Source organism: Mus caroli, chromosome 16, assembly GCF_900094665.2.
Source record: "Mus caroli chromosome 16, CAROLI_EIJ_v1.1, whole genome shotgun sequence".
NCBI lineage: Eukaryota > Metazoa > Chordata > Mammalia > Rodentia > Muridae > Mus > Mus caroli.
This window is the reverse complement of record NC_034585.1, coordinates 10,662,620-10,682,252: the sequence shown is the minus strand read 5'-3', so window position 1 is coordinate 10,682,252 and position 19,633 is coordinate 10,662,620. Positions and strand designations below refer to the sequence as shown.

Sequence of the window (19,633 nt, the reverse complement as noted above, 5' to 3'; positions counted from 1 at the left end):
GGGGGGGGTTGGGGTCTCATGAGGCCCTCCCACTTTCATGACAGAGTGCTAAACAGTATCTCTTTTCTTTTTGTTTGAATTTCCATTAAAAACAAACAAATCAAACAGGGCTGGCGAGAGAGAGCTCAGTGGTTAAGAGCACTGTCTGCTCCTCCAGAGGTCCTGAGTTCCATTCCCAGCAGCCACATGGTGGCTCACAATCATCTATCCTGGGATCTGATGCCCTCTTCTGGCATCAGGTGTTCACATAGAGAGAACATTCACATACAATAAACAATTAAGTAAGTAAGTAAATAAATAAATAAACCGCAAAACCAAACCAAAAAAATCCCCAAACTCCCCTGGGGCTAGAGATAGCTCAGCAGTTAGGAGTACAGGCTGCACTGCCCTTTCAGAAGACCCACTTTCAGTTCCCAGCACCCCATCAGGCTCTTGCTCCAGGGGATCCACACCTCTGGCATCCACTGGCACCTATACTCACATATAAATACCTAAACACACAATTAAAATCTTTTTAAAAGAGCCTGGAGAGATAACTCAGTGTTTAAAAGCACTTACTGCTATTCAATTCCCAGCACCCATATGGCAATTTCCAATTGTCTCTAAGTCCAGTTTTGCATCAATGACCTCTCTGTCCTCTGTAGGCACTGTAATACCATGCACATAAAAATTTAAAACCTTTAAGAAATTCAAACAAGCAAACAAACATCCCTTGAGCTGGTGAGAATAATTCAGTGGTTAAGTGTTCTTACTCATGGGAGAGGATGTACCTAGTCCTGCAGTGACTTGATGTGCCAGGGTGGGTGATACCCATGGTGGCCTCAGACTTCTCAGAGGAGGAGGGGATGGGGGTTGGGAGGAGGGGCCTAATATTGAATTATGTGAACGTACGATGGACGCTCTTGCGGAGAACGGCATTATTGATCCTAACTCTCCATCTGTCCCTGCGCCTACATTCTTGCTGGAGCCTCACTGTGGGTAGAGTACTCTCACCCTCTGACCGTGTGACCTGCTTTTAATAAAAGATGTATGTGTGAAAATGACACTGTTAATCCCAGCACTCGGGAGGCAGAGGCAGGCGGATTTCTGAGTTCGAGGCCAGCCTGGTCTACAAAGTGAGTTCCAGGACAGCCAAGGCTATACAGAGAAACCCTGTCTCGAAAAACCAAAAAAAAAAAAAAAAAAAAAAAAAAAAAAAAAAAAAAAAAAAAAAAAAAAGAAAATGACACTGGCCACTTCAGAATGTGACTTCACACGCTATCTTAATGAGTTACTATCACTGGGATGAAAGCCATGACCAAATACAGCCGGGGGAGGAAAGGTTTTACTTGGCTTACATTTTCACATCATCAGTAGTCATCACTGAAGGAAGTTGGGCCAAGAACTCAAGCAGGGCAGAAACCTGGGGGTAGGAGGTGACGCAGAGGCCATGAAGGAGTACTGCTCACTGGCTTGCTCAGCCTGCTTTTCTTAAAGAACCCAGGACCACCAGCTAAGGGATGGTACAACCCATAGAGGGCTGGGCCCTCCCCCATCATCACTAATTTAAAAACTGCCCTACAGGCCTGATTTTTTTTTTTTAACTTATTGCGTTAGTGTTCTGCTGCATGTATGCCTGCAGGCCAGAAGAAGGCACCAGATCTCCTTATACATAGTTTTGAGCCACCATGTGGTTGCTGGGATTTGAACTCAGGACCTCTGGAAGACCATCCTGTGCGTCTAACCACTGAGCCATCTCTCCAGTCCCAGGCCTGATCTTAAGGAAGTGTTTTCTCAGATAAGCTTCCCTCCTCTCAGATGACTTTAGCTTGAGTCCAGTTGACATAAAACTAGCCAGGACAGATCCTACCAGCTGTAGACTGGACCAAATATAAATCCAGAAAGAAATGCTGGACAGAGAGCAGTGCTATTGACTCTACATCTTCAGAGAATTGTATTTTAAAAAGCTGTAGTGACAGAAAACCAGCACCACCAAGGGGCCTCAAAACCTGCACAGCTCTTGCCCATATTTCTGGGTGACCTCTGAACCCGAGTACACAGGGAAAGACTAAAAGTGACCAAAGACATTTCAGCTACCGCCTGCCACAAACAGAAGGCTGTGCGATCAGCTACGTGATCTGCCTGGGAAAGGAGACAGAGGCAAACAGCTAATGGGACCCCAGGCTCAGACACATGGACTACAGTGTTCACCACCCAACCCAAACTGACTGGACTTATGAGACAATGAAAACCTGACAGAATTCAAGAAAAAAGACAATCACTGGATCAACACTGAGATGGCCTTGCTGGAAATAGGTCAAAGGTTAAAAACAGCCACTGTGACTATGCTTAGGATCTGAGACAGGAAGAAAGCTCAGTGCAGGAAGGAATAGAGATAAAGAAGGGGGGGTGGGGAAGGAGGATGGGGGAGGGGAAGGGTGAGGAGGAGGAAGAGGAAGGGGGAGGGGAAGGACGAGGAGGAGGGGGAGGGGAGGGGAGGGGAAGGGGGAGGAGGAGGAGACGATGACGACAACAAGCACAACAAAATGGAAATTCTAGTTCTGAAAAAACAAATGTTTAAAATCAAATCTCATTTAATCCAGTGACTGAGTGGATCTTGGAGAGTTCAGACGCATCTGGCTGCATCCCCTTGCAAAGGCTTCATCCCAGCTGTGCCTGTTGAGTGTTTATAGCCCAACAGGGAGGGTTGGCACAAGACTGTCACCTGAGTATCAGACTCCCTTCCACCTAAAGCATGCAACTACAAAACTCTGCCTTAATTGCATGTGGCCTCAAAGAAGAGCTAGAGAATAGTCAGAAGTCTAGGGGAGGAAGGCTCCATTTATGCTGCCCCTGGGAAGCCCTCACCCTACTAGGTGTGCTTTTCAGGTGTGGTCTTTGGGGAAGAAGCACCAATACCCTGTGAGTGACCCCTCACCTATGCTCTGTAAGGAAGCCCAGTGAACTCTGTTTCCCCAAAGTGAACTTTAGAAGAATCACGCCTTGGTTTTTGTTTGGACTTTAGGAGAGGTAGCTGTTGTTTAAGTCTTCCTCCTGTGAAGGAATTTTAGCAATAACCAGCTTAACACAGATTAGAGGAAAGAGAATTTTAAATTAAAACAATAGAAATAGACAAGATTAAAGGAAAAACAAATGAAGGCTCTGCGTGTAAAGTGCTTGCTGTGCAAACAGGAGAACCTGGGTTTGGATCCCCAGCACCTGCATAAAAGCTGGGTATGGCGGCAAGTATGAAATCTCCCCGTGTGCAGCTGGAGAAAAGAGAGACCTAGGCGCTGCCTGGCAGCCAGTCTAGCCAGGACAGCAAGTCCAGGTCCAGTGAAAAAATCCTGCCTCAAAAACTACGATGAAAGCAACAGAGGAAGATGCCCAAAATTGTGCTCTCTCCTCCAGATGCACCTGTACAACCATATCAACGTAGTGCAGACCACAGTGAGAGGAAGAAAGAGAAAAGGGAGGAGCACAACCTCTGAAACCCATATGACAGGATTCATATGTGGACCGAATCCAGATCACGCCTCAAAAGGAAACAGGAGCCAGGGAGATCTTTGTAAATCTAAGGAAAGCCTGGTCTAGGCCAGTCAGAGGCGCTTAGTGAGATCCTGCCTCCAAGCAAGCAAGCAAGCAAGCAAGCAAGCAAGCAAGCAAGCAATGAAGAAGTATTTGGAGAAAGAGTGACCAAAGTGAAATTTGATGAAACACAAATGTTAGCCCAGCTCACCTTCAGCACCTCAGCACCAGCAGCTAAACCAGCCACTAAGTGGGACACATAACCCTTAATGAGTCCCTGCTACCCACTCTCTTGCTCTCTCTTCTCCATTTCTCTCTTTATGTCCCGACTCTGAGGCCCACCTCTGCCTCAAATAAATCTCTTGCAAGAGATATGTAGTGTGGACCACAGTCCATCAAACCACAGAAAACCAAAGCTGATGAGAACCCGAGAGCAATGATAGAAAACAGCTCTTGGGACATATAGAGAAACAAGAATTATAGAGATTGCAACATCACCTTCAAAGTCTAAGCCTGTCAGGCCAGAATTCTCTATCTAATGAAAATATCCTCCAAGCCAGCATGGAAAGCCAGCACACCTGAAATCCCAACACTGGGGGTGTTGGGTGGGAGGGAATGTCAATTAGGAGCCTTGTTATGAATCTGAGGCCACAGAGTTCCAACCCACCAGAAAATCTGTTTCAAAAAAAAAAAAAGCAAGGGAGAAGAGAGAAGAGCAGATCCTTGAAGCCTGTGAGCTGGAGGGTATACAACAAGACCCTATCTCAAAATCTACAGAGGGGAGGGCCCATAGGGCCTTGCAAGGATGAAGACCTGAATTCTAATCTCCAAAAGCCATGTAAAAGCTAGACATGTTAAAATGAGACCGTCTACAGTCTCAGCATACCTACAGGAAGACAGGACAGTCTGAAGGCTCACAGACCTGAGAGCTCACAGACCTGAAAGCTCACATGAGTCTAACATGGAAGGCAAGGACCAAGAACACTCAACCTTGTCCTGATTTCTGTTAAATGTGCATCCACATTCACAAACACAAATGTTCATGGGTGTGCATGGGTATTCACAGCACACACATATATGCAAGAATGGAGGCAAAATAGAGACATTCTTAGATAAGTAAGAGTCTATCATAAAGTCTTATTCTGTAAGAAATCCTGAGGGCAGTCTTTTAAACCAGACAAAAACTCTCATCCTCAGGAAGGCAGGCAGAACACCAGAAACGGTAAACATAGTCCATCTGGTCCACGAGCCATTAGTGCTGCCATTTGTCACGCACAGCACTAATTTCTTCACACTCAGGTCTGTGGTTGTCACCTCACTAAACTTTCCTTGCCCCGCCTACCGTTTGGCTCTTTCCAGGTCATCATTGGCTTGTTCCAGTTCCCTGATGTATTTCTGCAGTTGGTCTTTAATGGCTTTCGTCTGCGCCAGGTCATCCTCCAAGGCTGAGATCTGCCGGTAACCCTCTGAGTGCTGCATCTCAAACTTCTCCTGCAGAACAGACCAGAAGTCTGGTCAGTGAGTGAACGCTGACAATCCATGTTTGCATCCCTTCCTTATCATCACCCCACCATCAAATACAGGGTGGCACTCATGGATGGTGCTATCTATCTGTACAAAACATTTGATGGCTTTGGCCACTGAATATAAGCTCTTCCCCTCCTTCAACCCCAGCAACAATACCTCATCTTCTTTCCTTGAGATAGTATCTCATGTGTGCCAGATTGGCCTCGAATAAGCTATGGACCCAAGAAGCAAAGGATCCTCTTGAACTGCCTGTCCTGTCTCCATCTTCCAGGTAGAGTCAGTTTATACAGTATTGGGGCTTTTGCACAAGCTTTCTCAGTCCCCACCTGAGGCACAGTCTCAATATGACCCCAACATCCTAAGGAATGTCTCTCTCTTCATTTTAGGGTCTCTGAGGTATTTCTTCATATGACCCCTATGAGGCAGCTTCAGGCCTCCTCTCTTGGCCTCCCCTGAGCTCAGTCAACAGAACCTTCTCTCCACAGGCCTGAAATTTCATATAAGATCAGTTGTTGTCCTGGTTAGGGTTACTAAGTACTGTGATGAAACACCATGACCAAAGCAATTTAGGGAGGAAAGAGTTCATTTGGCTTGTATTTCCATATTACTGTTTATCATTAAAGGAAGTCAGGACAGGAACTCAAACAGTGCAAGAACCTGGAGGTAGGAGCTAATGCAGAGGCTGTGGAGGAATGCTGTTTACTGTCTTGCTCCTCATGGCTTGCTTAGCCTTCCTTCTTATAGAACTCAAGACCACCAGCCCAGGGATGGCTGCATGCACAACAGGATAGGTCCTCTCCAATAACCACTAATTAAGAAAATGCCCTATAGTGGAGACATTTTTTTCAACTGAGGTTCTCTCCTTTTAGATGACTCCAGCTTGACACAAAACTAGCCAGGACAACAGAAGATGCTGTGAAGGATAAGTGACAGTCATTCAAAGAATGCACACGCCAGGGCTGTCGAGATGGCTCACTGGATAAGAGCACTGACTGCTTTTCCAAAGGTCCTGAGGTCAAATCCCAGCAACCACATCGGGGCTCACAATTACCCGTTAGGAGATCTGACACCCTTTTCTGGTACGTCAGAAGTCAGTTACTTACCGTGTACTTATGTATAATAATAAATAAATCGTTGGGCCGGAGCAAGCAAGGACTGAGCGAGCAGGGTTGACCAGAGCGAACAGAGGAGGAACAACCACATGAAGGTTCACAACCATCTATATAGCTACAGTGTACTCACATAAAATAAATAAATAAATCTTTAAAACAAACAAACAAAAAAGCATGCACGCCCCAACTTTCCCAACCATGTGCCTGCCAATCCTCTCACCACCTGCTACATGCATCCTGTCCACTCTCACCTGGTCCTTGCAGAGCTCACTGACCTTCAAATGAATTATTCAAGGTGTCCATAGTCACATGCACTCACTCACCAGGCCCCAGTTACAACTCAATATGGCTTTGTGCTTGAGCACTGTACTTGAACAGAACAGCAGGGATGACTTCAGTTGCTAGAACCTCACAAAAGGAGTCATCAGATATTTAATGACAACCATCCTAACCTTTTTGATCCAAGACAGTCCACAGCAAAGTAAAGGAGGATCAGTTTGATTGGCCGGTGCTTTCCAAGAGCAAGGAAAGGTTCTGATGACACCTCACTGGCTAGCTGCTGCCCATCTGGAGCAGTTAACACTTATGAACCTACTGTGTGTTAATTCATCTGAGCCCACACCAGAGACGTGGAAACTAAGACTCAGTAACTTGCCTGGCCCAGAGTTGACCTGCAACAAATAATCCAGCCAAGATCAGGGCCACCAGGGCTTGTGCTCTTCAAGCAAAGACACTACACAATCTCCATGCAGGTTGTCTTAGTTAGGGTTTCTATTGCTGAGAAAAGATACCATGGCCATGGCAACTCTTATAAAGGAATACATTTCATTGGGGCTGGCTTACAGGCTCAAAGGTTTCACCCATTGTCATCATGGTGAGAAGCATAGTGGCAGGCAGGCAGAAGATGTGGTGCAAGAGGAAGAGGTGAGAGTTCTCCATCTGGATTCATAGGCAGCAGGAGACTGCCACACTAGACCTAGCTTGAGCATATGAGACTTCAAAGCCTGCTTCCACAGTGACACACTTCCTCCAACAAGGCCATATCTACTCTAACAAGGCTACCACCACCTAATAGTGCCACTCCCTATGGGCAAAACATTCAAACACAAGACACTATGGGGTCATTCCTATTCAAACCAACACACAGGCCATCAAGGAAGTGAAAAAAAAAAAGAAAAGAAAAAGAAGAGAAAAGCTAGCTTTCTTCCTGCCTGGATCCAAGATGCAAAGCTATCGTAAGACTCAGACAGATGTACAGGAGGTAATAAATGGTGCCCAGACCAGAATGTAGGACGAGAGCCCCTGTGAAAGAAGAATGATCACAGTGGCCGATAAGTGATTTATAGGTTGACAACATCAAGTGACCTTCAACATCCTAAGGCTTCTGGGGTTTCCTGGCAAGAAGACAAAAGCAAGTGACTGCACATAAGCAAAAGGAACCTGGGTCCTAGATCATTAAGATGTGGAGACCCAGATCCTCTGCCTGTAGGGATTCAGACAGTTTGAGTTTAGGACATGAAAACTGTGGTCTCACAGGGCTTTCACTGTCAGATGACAGAGGCTCAGTACCTGCTGTTTGATGCCTCACAGGCTGCTGAATTCAAGGCTGGATGAACCATTGATACACCTGCCAAAGGTGACTAATAGGCAGTTACAAGTGGCAGGCTCTCTCTACAGTATTTTTCCCTTAGTCTGTGTGGAGCCTCATGCCTCTGACCAGAGGTTGTAATGAAGAGGTCTTCTGCAAGCTCAAAGTTCAGTCTTGAAGCATAAAATTACTCAATAACTGAAGAGTAACGATTCCTCATTGCCTGTTTCAGAGGCCAAATGAAAATACTTCCAGGGTCAGGAAGAAATTTGGACCCTACATAGGACAAGAGCAAGAGATAATATTTGGTGTGACCAGGACAGGCTGGGCCCAACTATCCATTGGTATGGACTAATGCAGGCCTTATGAAGCCAGGCATCTCTCTCAAAGGAAGTTAGAAACCCTGTTTATTTTTTCTGGGAAGCTTCATAAATCTTAGCTTCTGAGATTAAATATATATATATATTTAAAACCTTGAAACTGCAGAGAAATTCTGTCTCAAAACAAACCAACAGTTCGGCAGTGGTGGCGCACGCCTTTAGTCCCAGCACTTGAGAGGCAGAGGCAGGCAGATTTCTGAGTTCGAGGCCAGCCTGGTATACAGAGTTCCAGGACAGACAAGGCAACACAGAGAAACCCTATCTCAAAAAATTAAAAAAAAAAAAAAAAAAAAAAAACAACCCAACAAAATAAAACAAAACAAACAACCATTAAACTGTGCTGGCAAAGTGGCAACTGCAGCCAAGCCTAATGACCTGCGCTAGATCCCTGGGACCCATGTACTGGAAGGAGAGATCCCACTCCTGAGGGGACAGAGGCCAGAGAAAAACTGGCTAGTGCCAGTTCTCTCCTACCACCATGTCCGTCTCAGGAATCAAACTCAGGTCACCAGGCTCGATGGCTACCTTTACCAGCTGAGCCATCTTGAAAGCCTCGAAGGATTTTTGACCATCACAACCAGAGAATTTGGGAGTGCTATTTGCTTCTGGCAGATGAAGGCCAGAAATACTACTCACTGCCTTTCAATGCAAGGCTCAGTGGCTTAGTTACAATGGTGTCCAGGCTCAAGAGGCAACACAGTGCTTCATTTCTACCTGAGAGGACACATTCTAAGACACTCTGCTACACCCTGTACATGTTTTAGTATTCCCATGTTTGTTTTGCTGTGTTAGCATATAAAGCTTAATTTACAAACTAAGGAATTAATAATAATTACAAAATGGAATGATTATAATATCATACCATAATAAAAGTTATTTAAAATGTATAACTTGGGGCTGGTGAGATGGCTCAGTGGGTAAGAGCACCCGACTGCTCTTCCGAAGGTCGGAGTTCAAATCCCAGCAACCACATGGTGGCTCACAACCATCTGTAACAAGATCTGACGCCCTCTTCTGGAGTGTCTGAAGACAGCTACAGTGTACTTACATATAATAAATAAATAAATCTTTAAAAAAAATGTATAACTTGTTTATCGCTGGAATTTCCCATTTAATATTTTTTGGATTTTGTTTGTAACCCAAACCATGGAAAATAAAGGCAAGAAGGGGTCCGGGTAAAACCTGCTCAGTTAATAAACCTACTTATGACAGGCATGGTCCAACAGAATGTTCTAGAAGATGATATTCTGTAGTCCCTGTGTCCAGAAGTGAAACCCATGAGTAATATGTGGATACAGAGCAGTCGAACTGTGGTAATGTTAGTAGAATTAATTTTTTCCTCATTAGCTTTCATTCCAATAGCCATATGTAGCTAAGAGATACCATGCTGTACCTTGCAATATACAAGCAGGAGACATTCTTTTTTTTTTTTTTTTTTAAACTCTCATATCACATGATATATATATATTTTTTTAAGATTTATTTATTTATTATATGTAAGTACACTGTAGCTGTCTTCAGACACTCCAGAAGAGGGCGCCAGATCTCGTTACGGATGGTTGTGAGCCACCATGTGGTTGCTGGGATTAGAACTCGGGACCTTCAGAAGAGCAGTCGGGTGCTCTTACCCACTGAGCCATCTCACCAGCCCCGCAGGAGACATTCTAAAGCCAAGCATGATGGTGATCACCTTTACATAGTAAATTCAGGGCTGCTCACAGCGAGCCTGGGCTACCTGACTCAGTCTCAAGAAGAAGCTACAATTCTGATACTGCAGTCTCCTTGCCATGTCCCTTGTGAAATCAGTACAGACACCACCAAGAAGGGCTGTAGGCCATGTATACAGCTTGCTTTTCATGGATTTCCACCTACTGGGGCAGAAAAAGTCCAATGACCACAGGCACAGGGACGGCAGAAGGGATTGGGCCTGCTGCAGTCACTTCCTTCCTTCCTTGCCATGCAGCCCCTGCTTGCCACAGCCATCCTACCTGTGCACACGCCCCCCAGGGTCCCTCACCTTCACAGACTCCAGCTCCATGCGAAGGCGGTTATTCTCTGACAAGAGGTCCCGGTTCCTGGTTTCAATCTGCTGCAGCTGAGTCTCCAATTCAGCTTCGTATTCTCGGCTTCCTTCCTGGAACTCTCTGAGTTCTTCCTGTGTATTCTCTGCCCTGCAACAGTATTACAAATACATTTATCACAGAATTAATGATGCTGGTAGGGTGTGTGGATCATGACTTTAATCAGCCACCATTATTCCCATTTTTATGGAAAAAACGACAGCTTGTGAGAGCTGGCACTGAAGTACACAGCTATAATCTTAGCATTCAGGAGTCTGAGGCAGGAGGCTCAAGAATTCAAGACCAGTCTGAATTATAGTGTTTTTTCAATCTCATTCTCTCTCTCTCTCTCTTTCTCTCTCTCTCTCTCAAATTTAAGCTCTTCAAGAGGCTATCTTTTTTCAGTCTTACTTTATGTGTACACGTGTTTTGCCTGCCTGCATGTATGTAGACCAAATGCAAGCCTAATGCCCAAGGGGATCAGAAGAAGGTACAGGCTCTTCTGGAACTAGAGTTAAGGATGGCTGTGAGTCACCATGTGGCCACTGGGAACTGACCCTGGATCCTCTACAAAAACAAGTGCTCCTGACCTTGAGCAACTGGGCAGCAACAGTCTATTTCAATAGGCACAGGTAAATCTTCCCCATAGAAGATCAGACATAGATAAAGACCCATCTAGAACACACAATGAGATGTTAGAACGGTTAGGTGACTCAGTTTGTAGTTCAAATCCCAACTCTACCTCTCACAGCTGCTGCCTTAGGCAGGCTGTCTGAGTTCCCAACTCTCAGGGCCCTCTGTAGAGAAAAGTGATCCTGTGCATGGTGCCCACCACGCTCCCCGGGAAAACAGGGAGGGAAGCTGCAGGACTGACCTCTGTTTGTAGGTCATGGCCAGGTCTCTCCAATAGCTTGTTTCTTCCTCCTCTGATTCAAAGGTCTTTCCCGAGTCCTCCATGGTAAAATGGGCAAGAGCTCACTCTTCCTGTGGCATGATGTCTAGGAGAAAAGTTTGAAAATTATTAGTGACTTTTCTGGGTAACAACCCTAAAAGCCCAAACTTCATGCTAGATCAAATAAAAAAAGATGCTTCCTCTAAAACCAAAACTAAATCCAAATAAAGAGTACCCTACCTTCAGTTGCAGCCCAGGGCTTATGTACATCATCTCTCCACAAACACTTAGTACCTAGCCCTTAGATCCAAATAAGATGTCTTCTAGATCCCTGGCTCCTCTGGGGGGACTTGTGTCGGAAGGGGAGGGAAGTTCTACATAAATTACTGTACAGCCCCAGGTGAGCACAGGGACAGGCCTCCGCATGCGATGCTGACCCACAACAAATGGCTGCCGTGTAGACAACTGTTGGTAGGTTTGGACACGGATGCGCCCCTGAGAAGCAGCACTGTGATACAAATTCCCCAAAACTCAGCCTGGAAGTCAAGGTGGGCTGCCTGGCAACGTGGTGCAGAGGTAGTAGCATGGAAAGAGTTGGGCATGGTGCCTCTGGCATCCCAACACTCAGGAAGCTGAGGCCAAAAGGTCACAAGTTCAAGGCCAGTCTGAGACCCTATCTCAAAGAAGAGTAGAATAGGAAAACAGATGGATGAGGAAAAAGAGGACACCAAACTCACAGACAGCAGAGCAGTAGCTAGGCTTATGTGGGAGCCGAGGAAGACTGAAAGTAGAGGAGGGAAAGAGCAGAGACTGAACTCCAGGGCTAGACCACAGGCAGCCTTTCAAACACATTAACAAACTTACTGCCAAACTGTACAGTGGTGGACACTCGGGAAGCTGAGGCAGGAGGATGTAAGATCCTTAGCTAACCTGGGCCACAGAGAAAGACACCAGAAAGACAGAAGGATAGGAGAAAAGAAGGAATGCTTGGTTGCCACAAGGAGCCACTGGGGCACTCGGTGACAGACGGACTCTTCAGCTCAGAGGCTCATCCTGGTGGTGTGGCTGGCTGGGGAGGGCCAAGGAGTAAAATGGATCTTCTGCGCAGCAATTCAGGAGCAGAAAGGAAGGTAGATAAAATTAGAACCCAGAACAAAGGAGGAAAACAGAGTCCAGGAGACTTTCAAAACAACAGGAGCCTGGGGCAGTGGTGCCTTTTGGGAAATGGAGAAAAGAGGTTTGCAGCCCAAGCCTAGGAATCTGAAACCAACCTGGGCAATACAGTGAGACCGGGCATAAAGTGGGGGAGGGGAATAGGCCGGGGAGATGGCTCAGTGGGTTGAGTGCCTGCCTGTCACACAGCTTGAGGGCCTGTGTTTCAATCCCAAACACTCATGTAAAAAGTTAGGCTATGACCCCAGTGCTGGAGGGTTGTGTGGAACAAACAGCAGGTTCCCCAGAGCTCACTGGCCAGCTGGTCTGGCCAAATCAGTGGGCTTCAGGTTCATTGACACCAGTACGTCACAAGGCAAAAACAAAAACAAGACAAGATAGTGGAATGGGAATTTGAGGTGTGGGGATTGAAGAGAGCATGGAGGGCTGAGTATGGCCAAAGTGTATAAAAACTATCAAAAAAAAAAAAAAAAGTGGAGAGTGACCAAGACATCAGATGTCAACCTTCATGGGTGTCCACATGTGTATACACACAAAAATCACTCTTCAAGACAAAACCAACACTACTTTTTAGCTGTAAAAACATCACTACAAGAGACAGGTTCCTCAGAAGCTCATGAGCCAGCTAGCTTGGTATACATGCTACACACAGCGACCTTGTCTTACAAGCTCTGACCTCCATATGAACACACACCTGCACACACATGAACGTGAACCCATAAAGAGAAGAGGAAGGGCGAGGCAGAAAAGGAAACAGGAGGGGAAGGGGAGAGAGGTCTTTGAGACAGGATCTTACTATGTAGCCCCAGCTGGCCTGGAACTCATTATGTATCTCATGCTGACTTTGAACATATGATCCTTTTGCTTCTACTTCCTAAGTGCTAGGACTGTAGGCATGTGCCACAGTGCTCAGCAGGAAAAACAAAAAATAAAAACTTCTCAAATCATTGTTATCTTGCCTAGGGAAGTTTAAAACTTGATGTTCAGGAAAGAAACAGATGGAAGTCATGTGTGGGGGTTACAGGAGAGGTGTTTGTCTTAGTTAGAGTTTTACTGCTGTGAACAGATACCATGACCAAGGCAACTCTTAGAAGAACAACACTTAATTGGGGCTGGCTTACAGGTTCAGAGGTTCAGTCCAGTATCATCAAGGAGGAGCATGGCAGCATCCAGGCAGGCATGGTGCAGAAGGAGCTGAGAGCTCTACATTTTCTTTCTTTCTTTCTTTCTTTTTTAAAAAAGATTTATTTATTTATTTTATGTATATGAGTGCACTGTAGCTGTACAGATGGTTGTGAGCCTTCATGTGGTTGCTGGGAATTGAACTCAGGACCTCTGCTCACTCAGGCCCTGCTGGTCACTCCACCCAAAGATTTATTTATTATTATATGTAAGTACACTGTAGCTATCTTTAGACACACCAGAAGAGGGCGTCAGATCTCGTTACGGATGGTTGTGAGCCACCACGTGGTTGCTGGGATTTGAACTCAGGACCTTCGGAAGAGCAGTCAGTGATCTTACCCACTGAGCCATCTCACCAGCCCAGAGTTCTACATTTTCATCTGAAGGCTGCTAGCAGAATACTGGCTTCCAGGCAGCTAGGATGAGGGTCATAAAGTCCACACCCACAATGACACACCTACTCCAACAGGGCCACACCTACCCCAACAGGGCCACACCCACTCCAACAGGCCCACACCCTCACACCCTCTCACCCTCTCAATAGGGCACAAACAAACCATCATCACAGTGTTGCTCTCACAGTTGGGAGGACGAGGCCTTCATTATAGAGAAGAAAGAGTCTATGAATCTGAATCTCAAGTACTGAGGAGAAACTGGGCAGGGACCTGGACTCAGCTTGATAACTCACACACCAACTGGCAGCACAGGAATGGCACGTCCATCAAAACCATACACATTCTAAAAACATTTCAAAAGGAGGGGGAAAGCTACAAGAGATAAGTGACAGCTACATCTCTTGCTTAAGAAATTGCAATCTTCAAAATATAAGATTTTTCTTTTTATTTGGAATTGTCTCTCAAACCCCTGCAGCACTGCTCTCTACCACAGAAAGCATGCAAAATGTCTCATGAAGAGTCATTTCTTTCAGAGTTATTTATTGAAGTTTACTGTGTAATAACTTTTCAAGAGACTTTAACCTCTTTAGGCTGGCTGTTCTGCTCTAGGAGATGGGCAGAGCAGTCACTGGTACAGGGTTTGCCTAACATTTGTGAAGTCTAGGGTTCCATCACTTGCATGCCTGGAATCTCAGCATCAAGGAGACAGAAGCAGGAAGGTCAGAAGTTCAAGGCCATCCTTGAGAAGTCCTGGGCCATATGAACCCTGAGATGATAGTGAGAAAAAAAACGAGGAGGAAGGGAAGAGAGAAGGGGGTTAAAAGAGAAAGAGAATGGGAAAGCGGGGAGGAAGAGGAGCAGGAACAGCCAGAGGCAGCAGCTACTGCAGCCTTGATCATCTCTAACAACCATGAAGCAGTGGTGGAAGCAACTAGACCCAAATGCACTATGTCTTTTTTGAAGTCAATTCAAGAACTGCAAAGTTGCACATAGATTGGCAGGAAGTCAGTTTGGACCACAGTCTTTTAAAAACACTATTATAATAGGTGTTAATACCAGGTTGCATAACACATAGCTTTGTGCCTGCTATCTTAAAAACAGAGTGGTGGTCCATGCCTACAATCCCAGCTACTATGACATGTGAAGCAGAGGATTTCTAAATGTGAGTCCAGTCTGGACAACTTAGAAAGACCAAGACTATTCTCAAAAATAAAATTGAGACAAAGCACTAGGTAACCAGCTCAGGCAGGGGAGACCTCGGCTAAGGCACACGGGTGTAATTCCAAGTACTATCAGAACCCAAGAGAATATGATGTGCATTTATCTTACTCATGTGGTGGTAACTTGCTTTTCAATGCCTGGGTGCTTGCTATCTTACGCCTCTGTGGACCAATCTCTCCCATTCAGGGACCACACAAATATGTTTGGTAGGGCAGGGGAAATGGCTCAACCAGTAAAAGGCTCTCATACAAACACAAGCCTGAGTTCAAATCCAAAACACCCATGTAAAAAGCTGCACACTGGTGTTCTATAATCCCAGTGCTAGGTGTGGGGAGACAGAGATAGGCAAGATCCCTAAAGTTCAGTGGCCAGCCAACCTAGCCCAACTAAGGAGTTTCAAGTTCAGTGAGCCTTAAAAATAAACCAATACAAGAGTTAAGATGGAAAACAACAGAAGAAAGAGTCCTCTCATAGACTTCTGGTACGCCACACAGTACCTCTATGCTAACAAGTACACACACCACACAAAATTCAAAAAGCAAATTTTAAAAAGCACCTGTTTCCCATAACGTGCTTTTACACTTCTAAGAATTCATTTCAGCATGGGGTTTCTGTGTATGTGCAAGTATTCCTGTGCATGAGGAGCCAGAAGTGGGGTTTGTGTGTGTGCGCAGGCGTTTGTGTGCATGCAGGGTCACAAGTGACATCAGGTGTCTTCCTCTACCACTCTCCACCTTTTTATTTTTATTTATTTATTTTTGAGGTAAGGTCTCTCATTGAACCCGGGGCTCACATTCTCCTGCACTGGGCAGCAAGCCTCAGCCCCCCCCCCCCGTCCCCCGTCCCCCAAGCTGGGTACTGCAAATCACAGGTGTGCACCATCACACCAGCTTTTTGGTGCTGGGGACATCACTTAGGTCCTCACACTTTGAAATAAGAACTTTAGTGGCTAAGTCATCTCCTCAGTCCCTAGGATTGGTTTTGTTGGGAGGAGCCCCCCAAAATTAAGTTTACAAAACTTAGAATACACTCAAGTCACACACCTCTAATTTCAAATTTCTAGGAAAGAAATAAAGTGATGTCTGAGTGAAGAAAGCTAGCCAAGTTGATCACCAATACTCGATACCAATATCGAATGAACCAATACCCTTCTCTAGCCCAAGTTTATATCTCTATCAAATAAACAAGAAGTGAATGGGAGCCAGGTGATGGTGGACACCTCTAATCCCAGCACTTGGGAGGCAAAGGCAAGAGAATCAACTTGAGTTCGAGGCCAGCCTGGTCTATAGAGCAAGTTCCAGGTCAAACACATCAAGAGTACTAAGCCTAGCTTGTCTTCTTGCTGCTTAAATACAAAGACATGCGACTTCAGAAGGGTTGGAGGGTTGGTCATAGTTCTGTAAGTTCCTCTTACTCGTCTCCATATGGAATTCTGAAAGGGGAGTTACTTAAACCTCAAAACTGGCTGAATACCAGTGTGTTGGGGAAGAGAAGTGCGTGGTCAGATACCCTCAGGCTCTGGAGTAGTTTCTATCAGACTATACTTCAAAAGCACCCATTCTGAGTCCTAAAATGTTATCCTAGCACACAATACACAGAAACAGGTGGCAGAGCCAATAACAAACCTCCACCCAGCCAGAGAAGTTGAGCAAAGATCCGGCTAAAAAGCAGAAGGATGAACAACCTGGCAAAAAGTCGAGATGATTTAGGAAATATAAAGTCGCTCCGGAGTCAAGGTGACTCCGGGTTGCCCAGGACCTCAAAGAGGTAGGTGAGCTGGGCCAACATCCAAGGTGTGGGGTAAGCACTCTCACCCTTTGTCGGATAAAGTTTATCCGATCCAAAGTGCTGTCTAGGGAAATTTGAAACGTCCAGCGGCCGAGACCTATAGGCATCGAGGGGAAGGTTGAATATAGGTTGGTATCCGTGCGGCAGCAGTTGGGGACCCGGAAACTGTGGGGTGAAGGGGCAGACGAAGAACTCGGGGGGCCTTGGGGCGGCGTGGGCATGGGTCTTGAGGACGTTCGAGGATAGGAAAGCAGACAGCAGAAGAGGAACGGAGTTGGTCAGAGCGAGCGGCGGAGCTCACGGATGGAAGGTGGAAAGCTGAGGAGGGCAGGTGTGGGGGACACGTCGGATGGATGCTGCGGGCGTGGCGGAGACCCACCCGCAGCCTGGCTCCACTTACCCAGCCCGGGCGGCGACGATCCCAGCGAGGCGCGGGCCAGCAGGCCTTTCTTGCCCTCCAGCCTCGCCGGTACTGCGCGGTCCGCGCCTCCCATTGGCTGCCGCTCTCGGGACGCGTCTGACTCGGCCAATCAGCGCGAAGAAGCGAGGTTTGGAAACTTTTTCTCTCTAGGCCCGGGCGCGGCTGGGCCAAGCCACGGTGGGGGCGGGAGGGGCCGCAGGAGGCGCAGGCCACTGGCCGGGAAGGCGGGCGTGGAGAGGGCCTGCTGGCGGCTCGGTGCTCGCCGTGCCACGCACTCTGGAACATCCGCACGCCTCTCCTTCACACTGGTTGCATTTATCTGCTCTTGCTCTTGCCCAAGAATAGACAAAGGAGCAATTGGTCGGAGAAACCCGGGCATTAGGAATAGCTGATATTGGGTTACACTTGTAAGTGCCCTACCCAATACCAAAAATGCTAGACTAGCCCAGAATGCACAAAGACAAAAACAGGCATAGAGAATGACCAACTTCCGCCCAGCCCACAGGGCCCTTGTTATTCCACAACTTTACACCCCAAGTAGAATCTTTTAACTGTTGTGGCGTCTTCTGAGACAGAATAGTTTAATGTGAAAGAACTTTGAATCCTAACTCCGCCTCTTACTAGCTATGTGTATTTGGGACAATCTTTTAACTGTTGTGGCGTCTTCTGAGACAGAATAGTTTAATGTGAAAGAACTTTGAATCCTAACTCCGCCGCTTACTAGCTATGTGTATTTGGGACAAGGTATTTAATTGCTCGTGGATAAAATGGTCCCCCCCCCCCGCCCCCGAGCTAAATAAATAAGTTTACAAGACTTTGTGCCGTGCTTTGTAAATAAGCCGGGCAGTGGTGGAGCACACCTTTAATCCTAGCACTCAGGAGGCAGAGGCAGACGGATTTCTGAGTTTGAGACCAGCCTGGTCTACAGCGTGAGTTCCAGGACAGCCAGAGCTACACAGAGAAACCCTGTCTCGAAAAACAAACAAACAAAAGATGGTTGTGAGCCATCATGCGGTTGCTAGGAATTGACCTCTGGGAGATCAATCAGTGTTCTTAACTGCTGAGCCATCTCTCCAGCCCCTTGTTTTTTCCTTTTTTGAAACACTTTTCCTATGTAACTTGGGCTGGCCTCAAATTTCTGAGCATTCCCTTAGCCTTATTTTTCAGTGGGATCACAAGGCCCAGCTAATAATTTCTTAGCGTTAAGCCATTAATTGTTCATTAATTATTAAATACTATTAGGCACAAGGTAATTTTACAACCTGGTGACTAAGACAAAGAATCTGATCTTAAAGGGTTAATACAGTAAACGGAAACAGAATTTCAGATGCCAAATGTTGCTGCTGACTATTTAGAGACTGGAAAGCCAGAGAAAGGCATAGTTAGCTTACATTTCTGGCAGTGCTGGCCTTGAACCTAGGCCCTTGGCCATGTTAGGCAAATACTGTATCATTCAGCTGTATCTCCAGCCTCCTAGAATTGTTTAAAAGATGAGAAAAAGGGTACAGGAAATCCAAGTGTTTCAATTTGTACCTAACAAAGGAGCTTCAGAAGGCTCTTTTTGACTTTTTTTTTTTTAAAGATTTATTTTATTAATATATGTAAGTACACTGTAGCTGTCTTCAGACACTCCAGAAGAGGGAGTCAGATCTTGTTGCAGATGATTGTGAGCCACCATGTGGTTGCTGGGATTTGAACTCTGGACCTTTGGAAGAGCAGTCGGGTGCTCTTACCCACTGATCCATCTCACCAGCCCTCTTTTTGACTCTTACACTCATGTTCTGTTCCCCTGGGCTACACAAGTAATGCCCCCTGCCCCCTGCCCCCTGCCCCTCTCCCCAGTTTTGTTGGTTGAACAAAATACCTTGCCCACTCTAGGTAAATGCTCTACCACTGACCTATACCTTCAGCCCCCTTTTTTCTTTTCTTTCTTTCTTTTTTTTTTTTTTAGTCAAATTCCTTCGAAGTTGCCCAGGCTGGACCTAAGCTCACCCTGCAGCCTGGATTGAGCTGAATTTGTAATTTTGTCTCGATCTTTGAAGGAACTGGGATCAAAGGCCTGGGCTACTGGAGTTGGCTTTGCTCTTTTTTTAAAAAAATTCTGTTCATTTTGTTTGTAGCTTTTATGCTGTGACCAAGCTGAGAGTTTGACTTCTCTTCCTTTGGTCCTGTCCTCATGGGTGGTAGAGGAGAACTCTGTTTAGTAACTTAGGTCTTTGGGGAGTTGAATCAAATGCAAAGTATCCAGTGAAACACCAATAATAAATCTCTGTTATCTTTGTTTCATAAATGTGAAGATTATTATTGAGCAAAGGAAAAAAAAGGAAGCTTTTTGTTTTTTGTTTTTTGTTTTTTTTTAATGAGACAGGGTCTCTTTGTGCAGTTCT

At 45.9% G+C, this 19,633-nt stretch overlaps 1 protein-coding gene across 3 annotated transcripts in view; it reads right to left on the bottom strand.

Annotated features, from left to right (window-relative positions):
* Nde1 (nudE neurodevelopment protein 1) overlaps positions 1–17,319 on the bottom strand; it is a 30,474-nt gene extending 13,155 nt beyond the window's left edge. For all 3 annotated transcript variants that reach the window (XM_021184688.2, XM_021184687.2, XM_021184686.1), the window contains exons 1-4: positions 17,226–17,319; positions 11,049–11,172; positions 10,132–10,285; positions 4,850–4,998 (exon numbers count right to left, since the gene is read on the bottom strand). In XM_021184688.2, coding sequence (XP_021040347.1) covers positions 4,850–4,998; positions 10,132–10,285; positions 11,049–11,131 — 386 coding nt within the window. In that variant the 5' untranslated portion in view covers positions 11,132–11,172; positions 17,226–17,319. The remainder of the gene's footprint in view (positions 1–4,849; positions 4,999–10,131; positions 10,286–11,048; positions 11,173–17,225) is intronic.
* Positions 17,320–19,633: the final 2,314 nt, after the last annotated feature.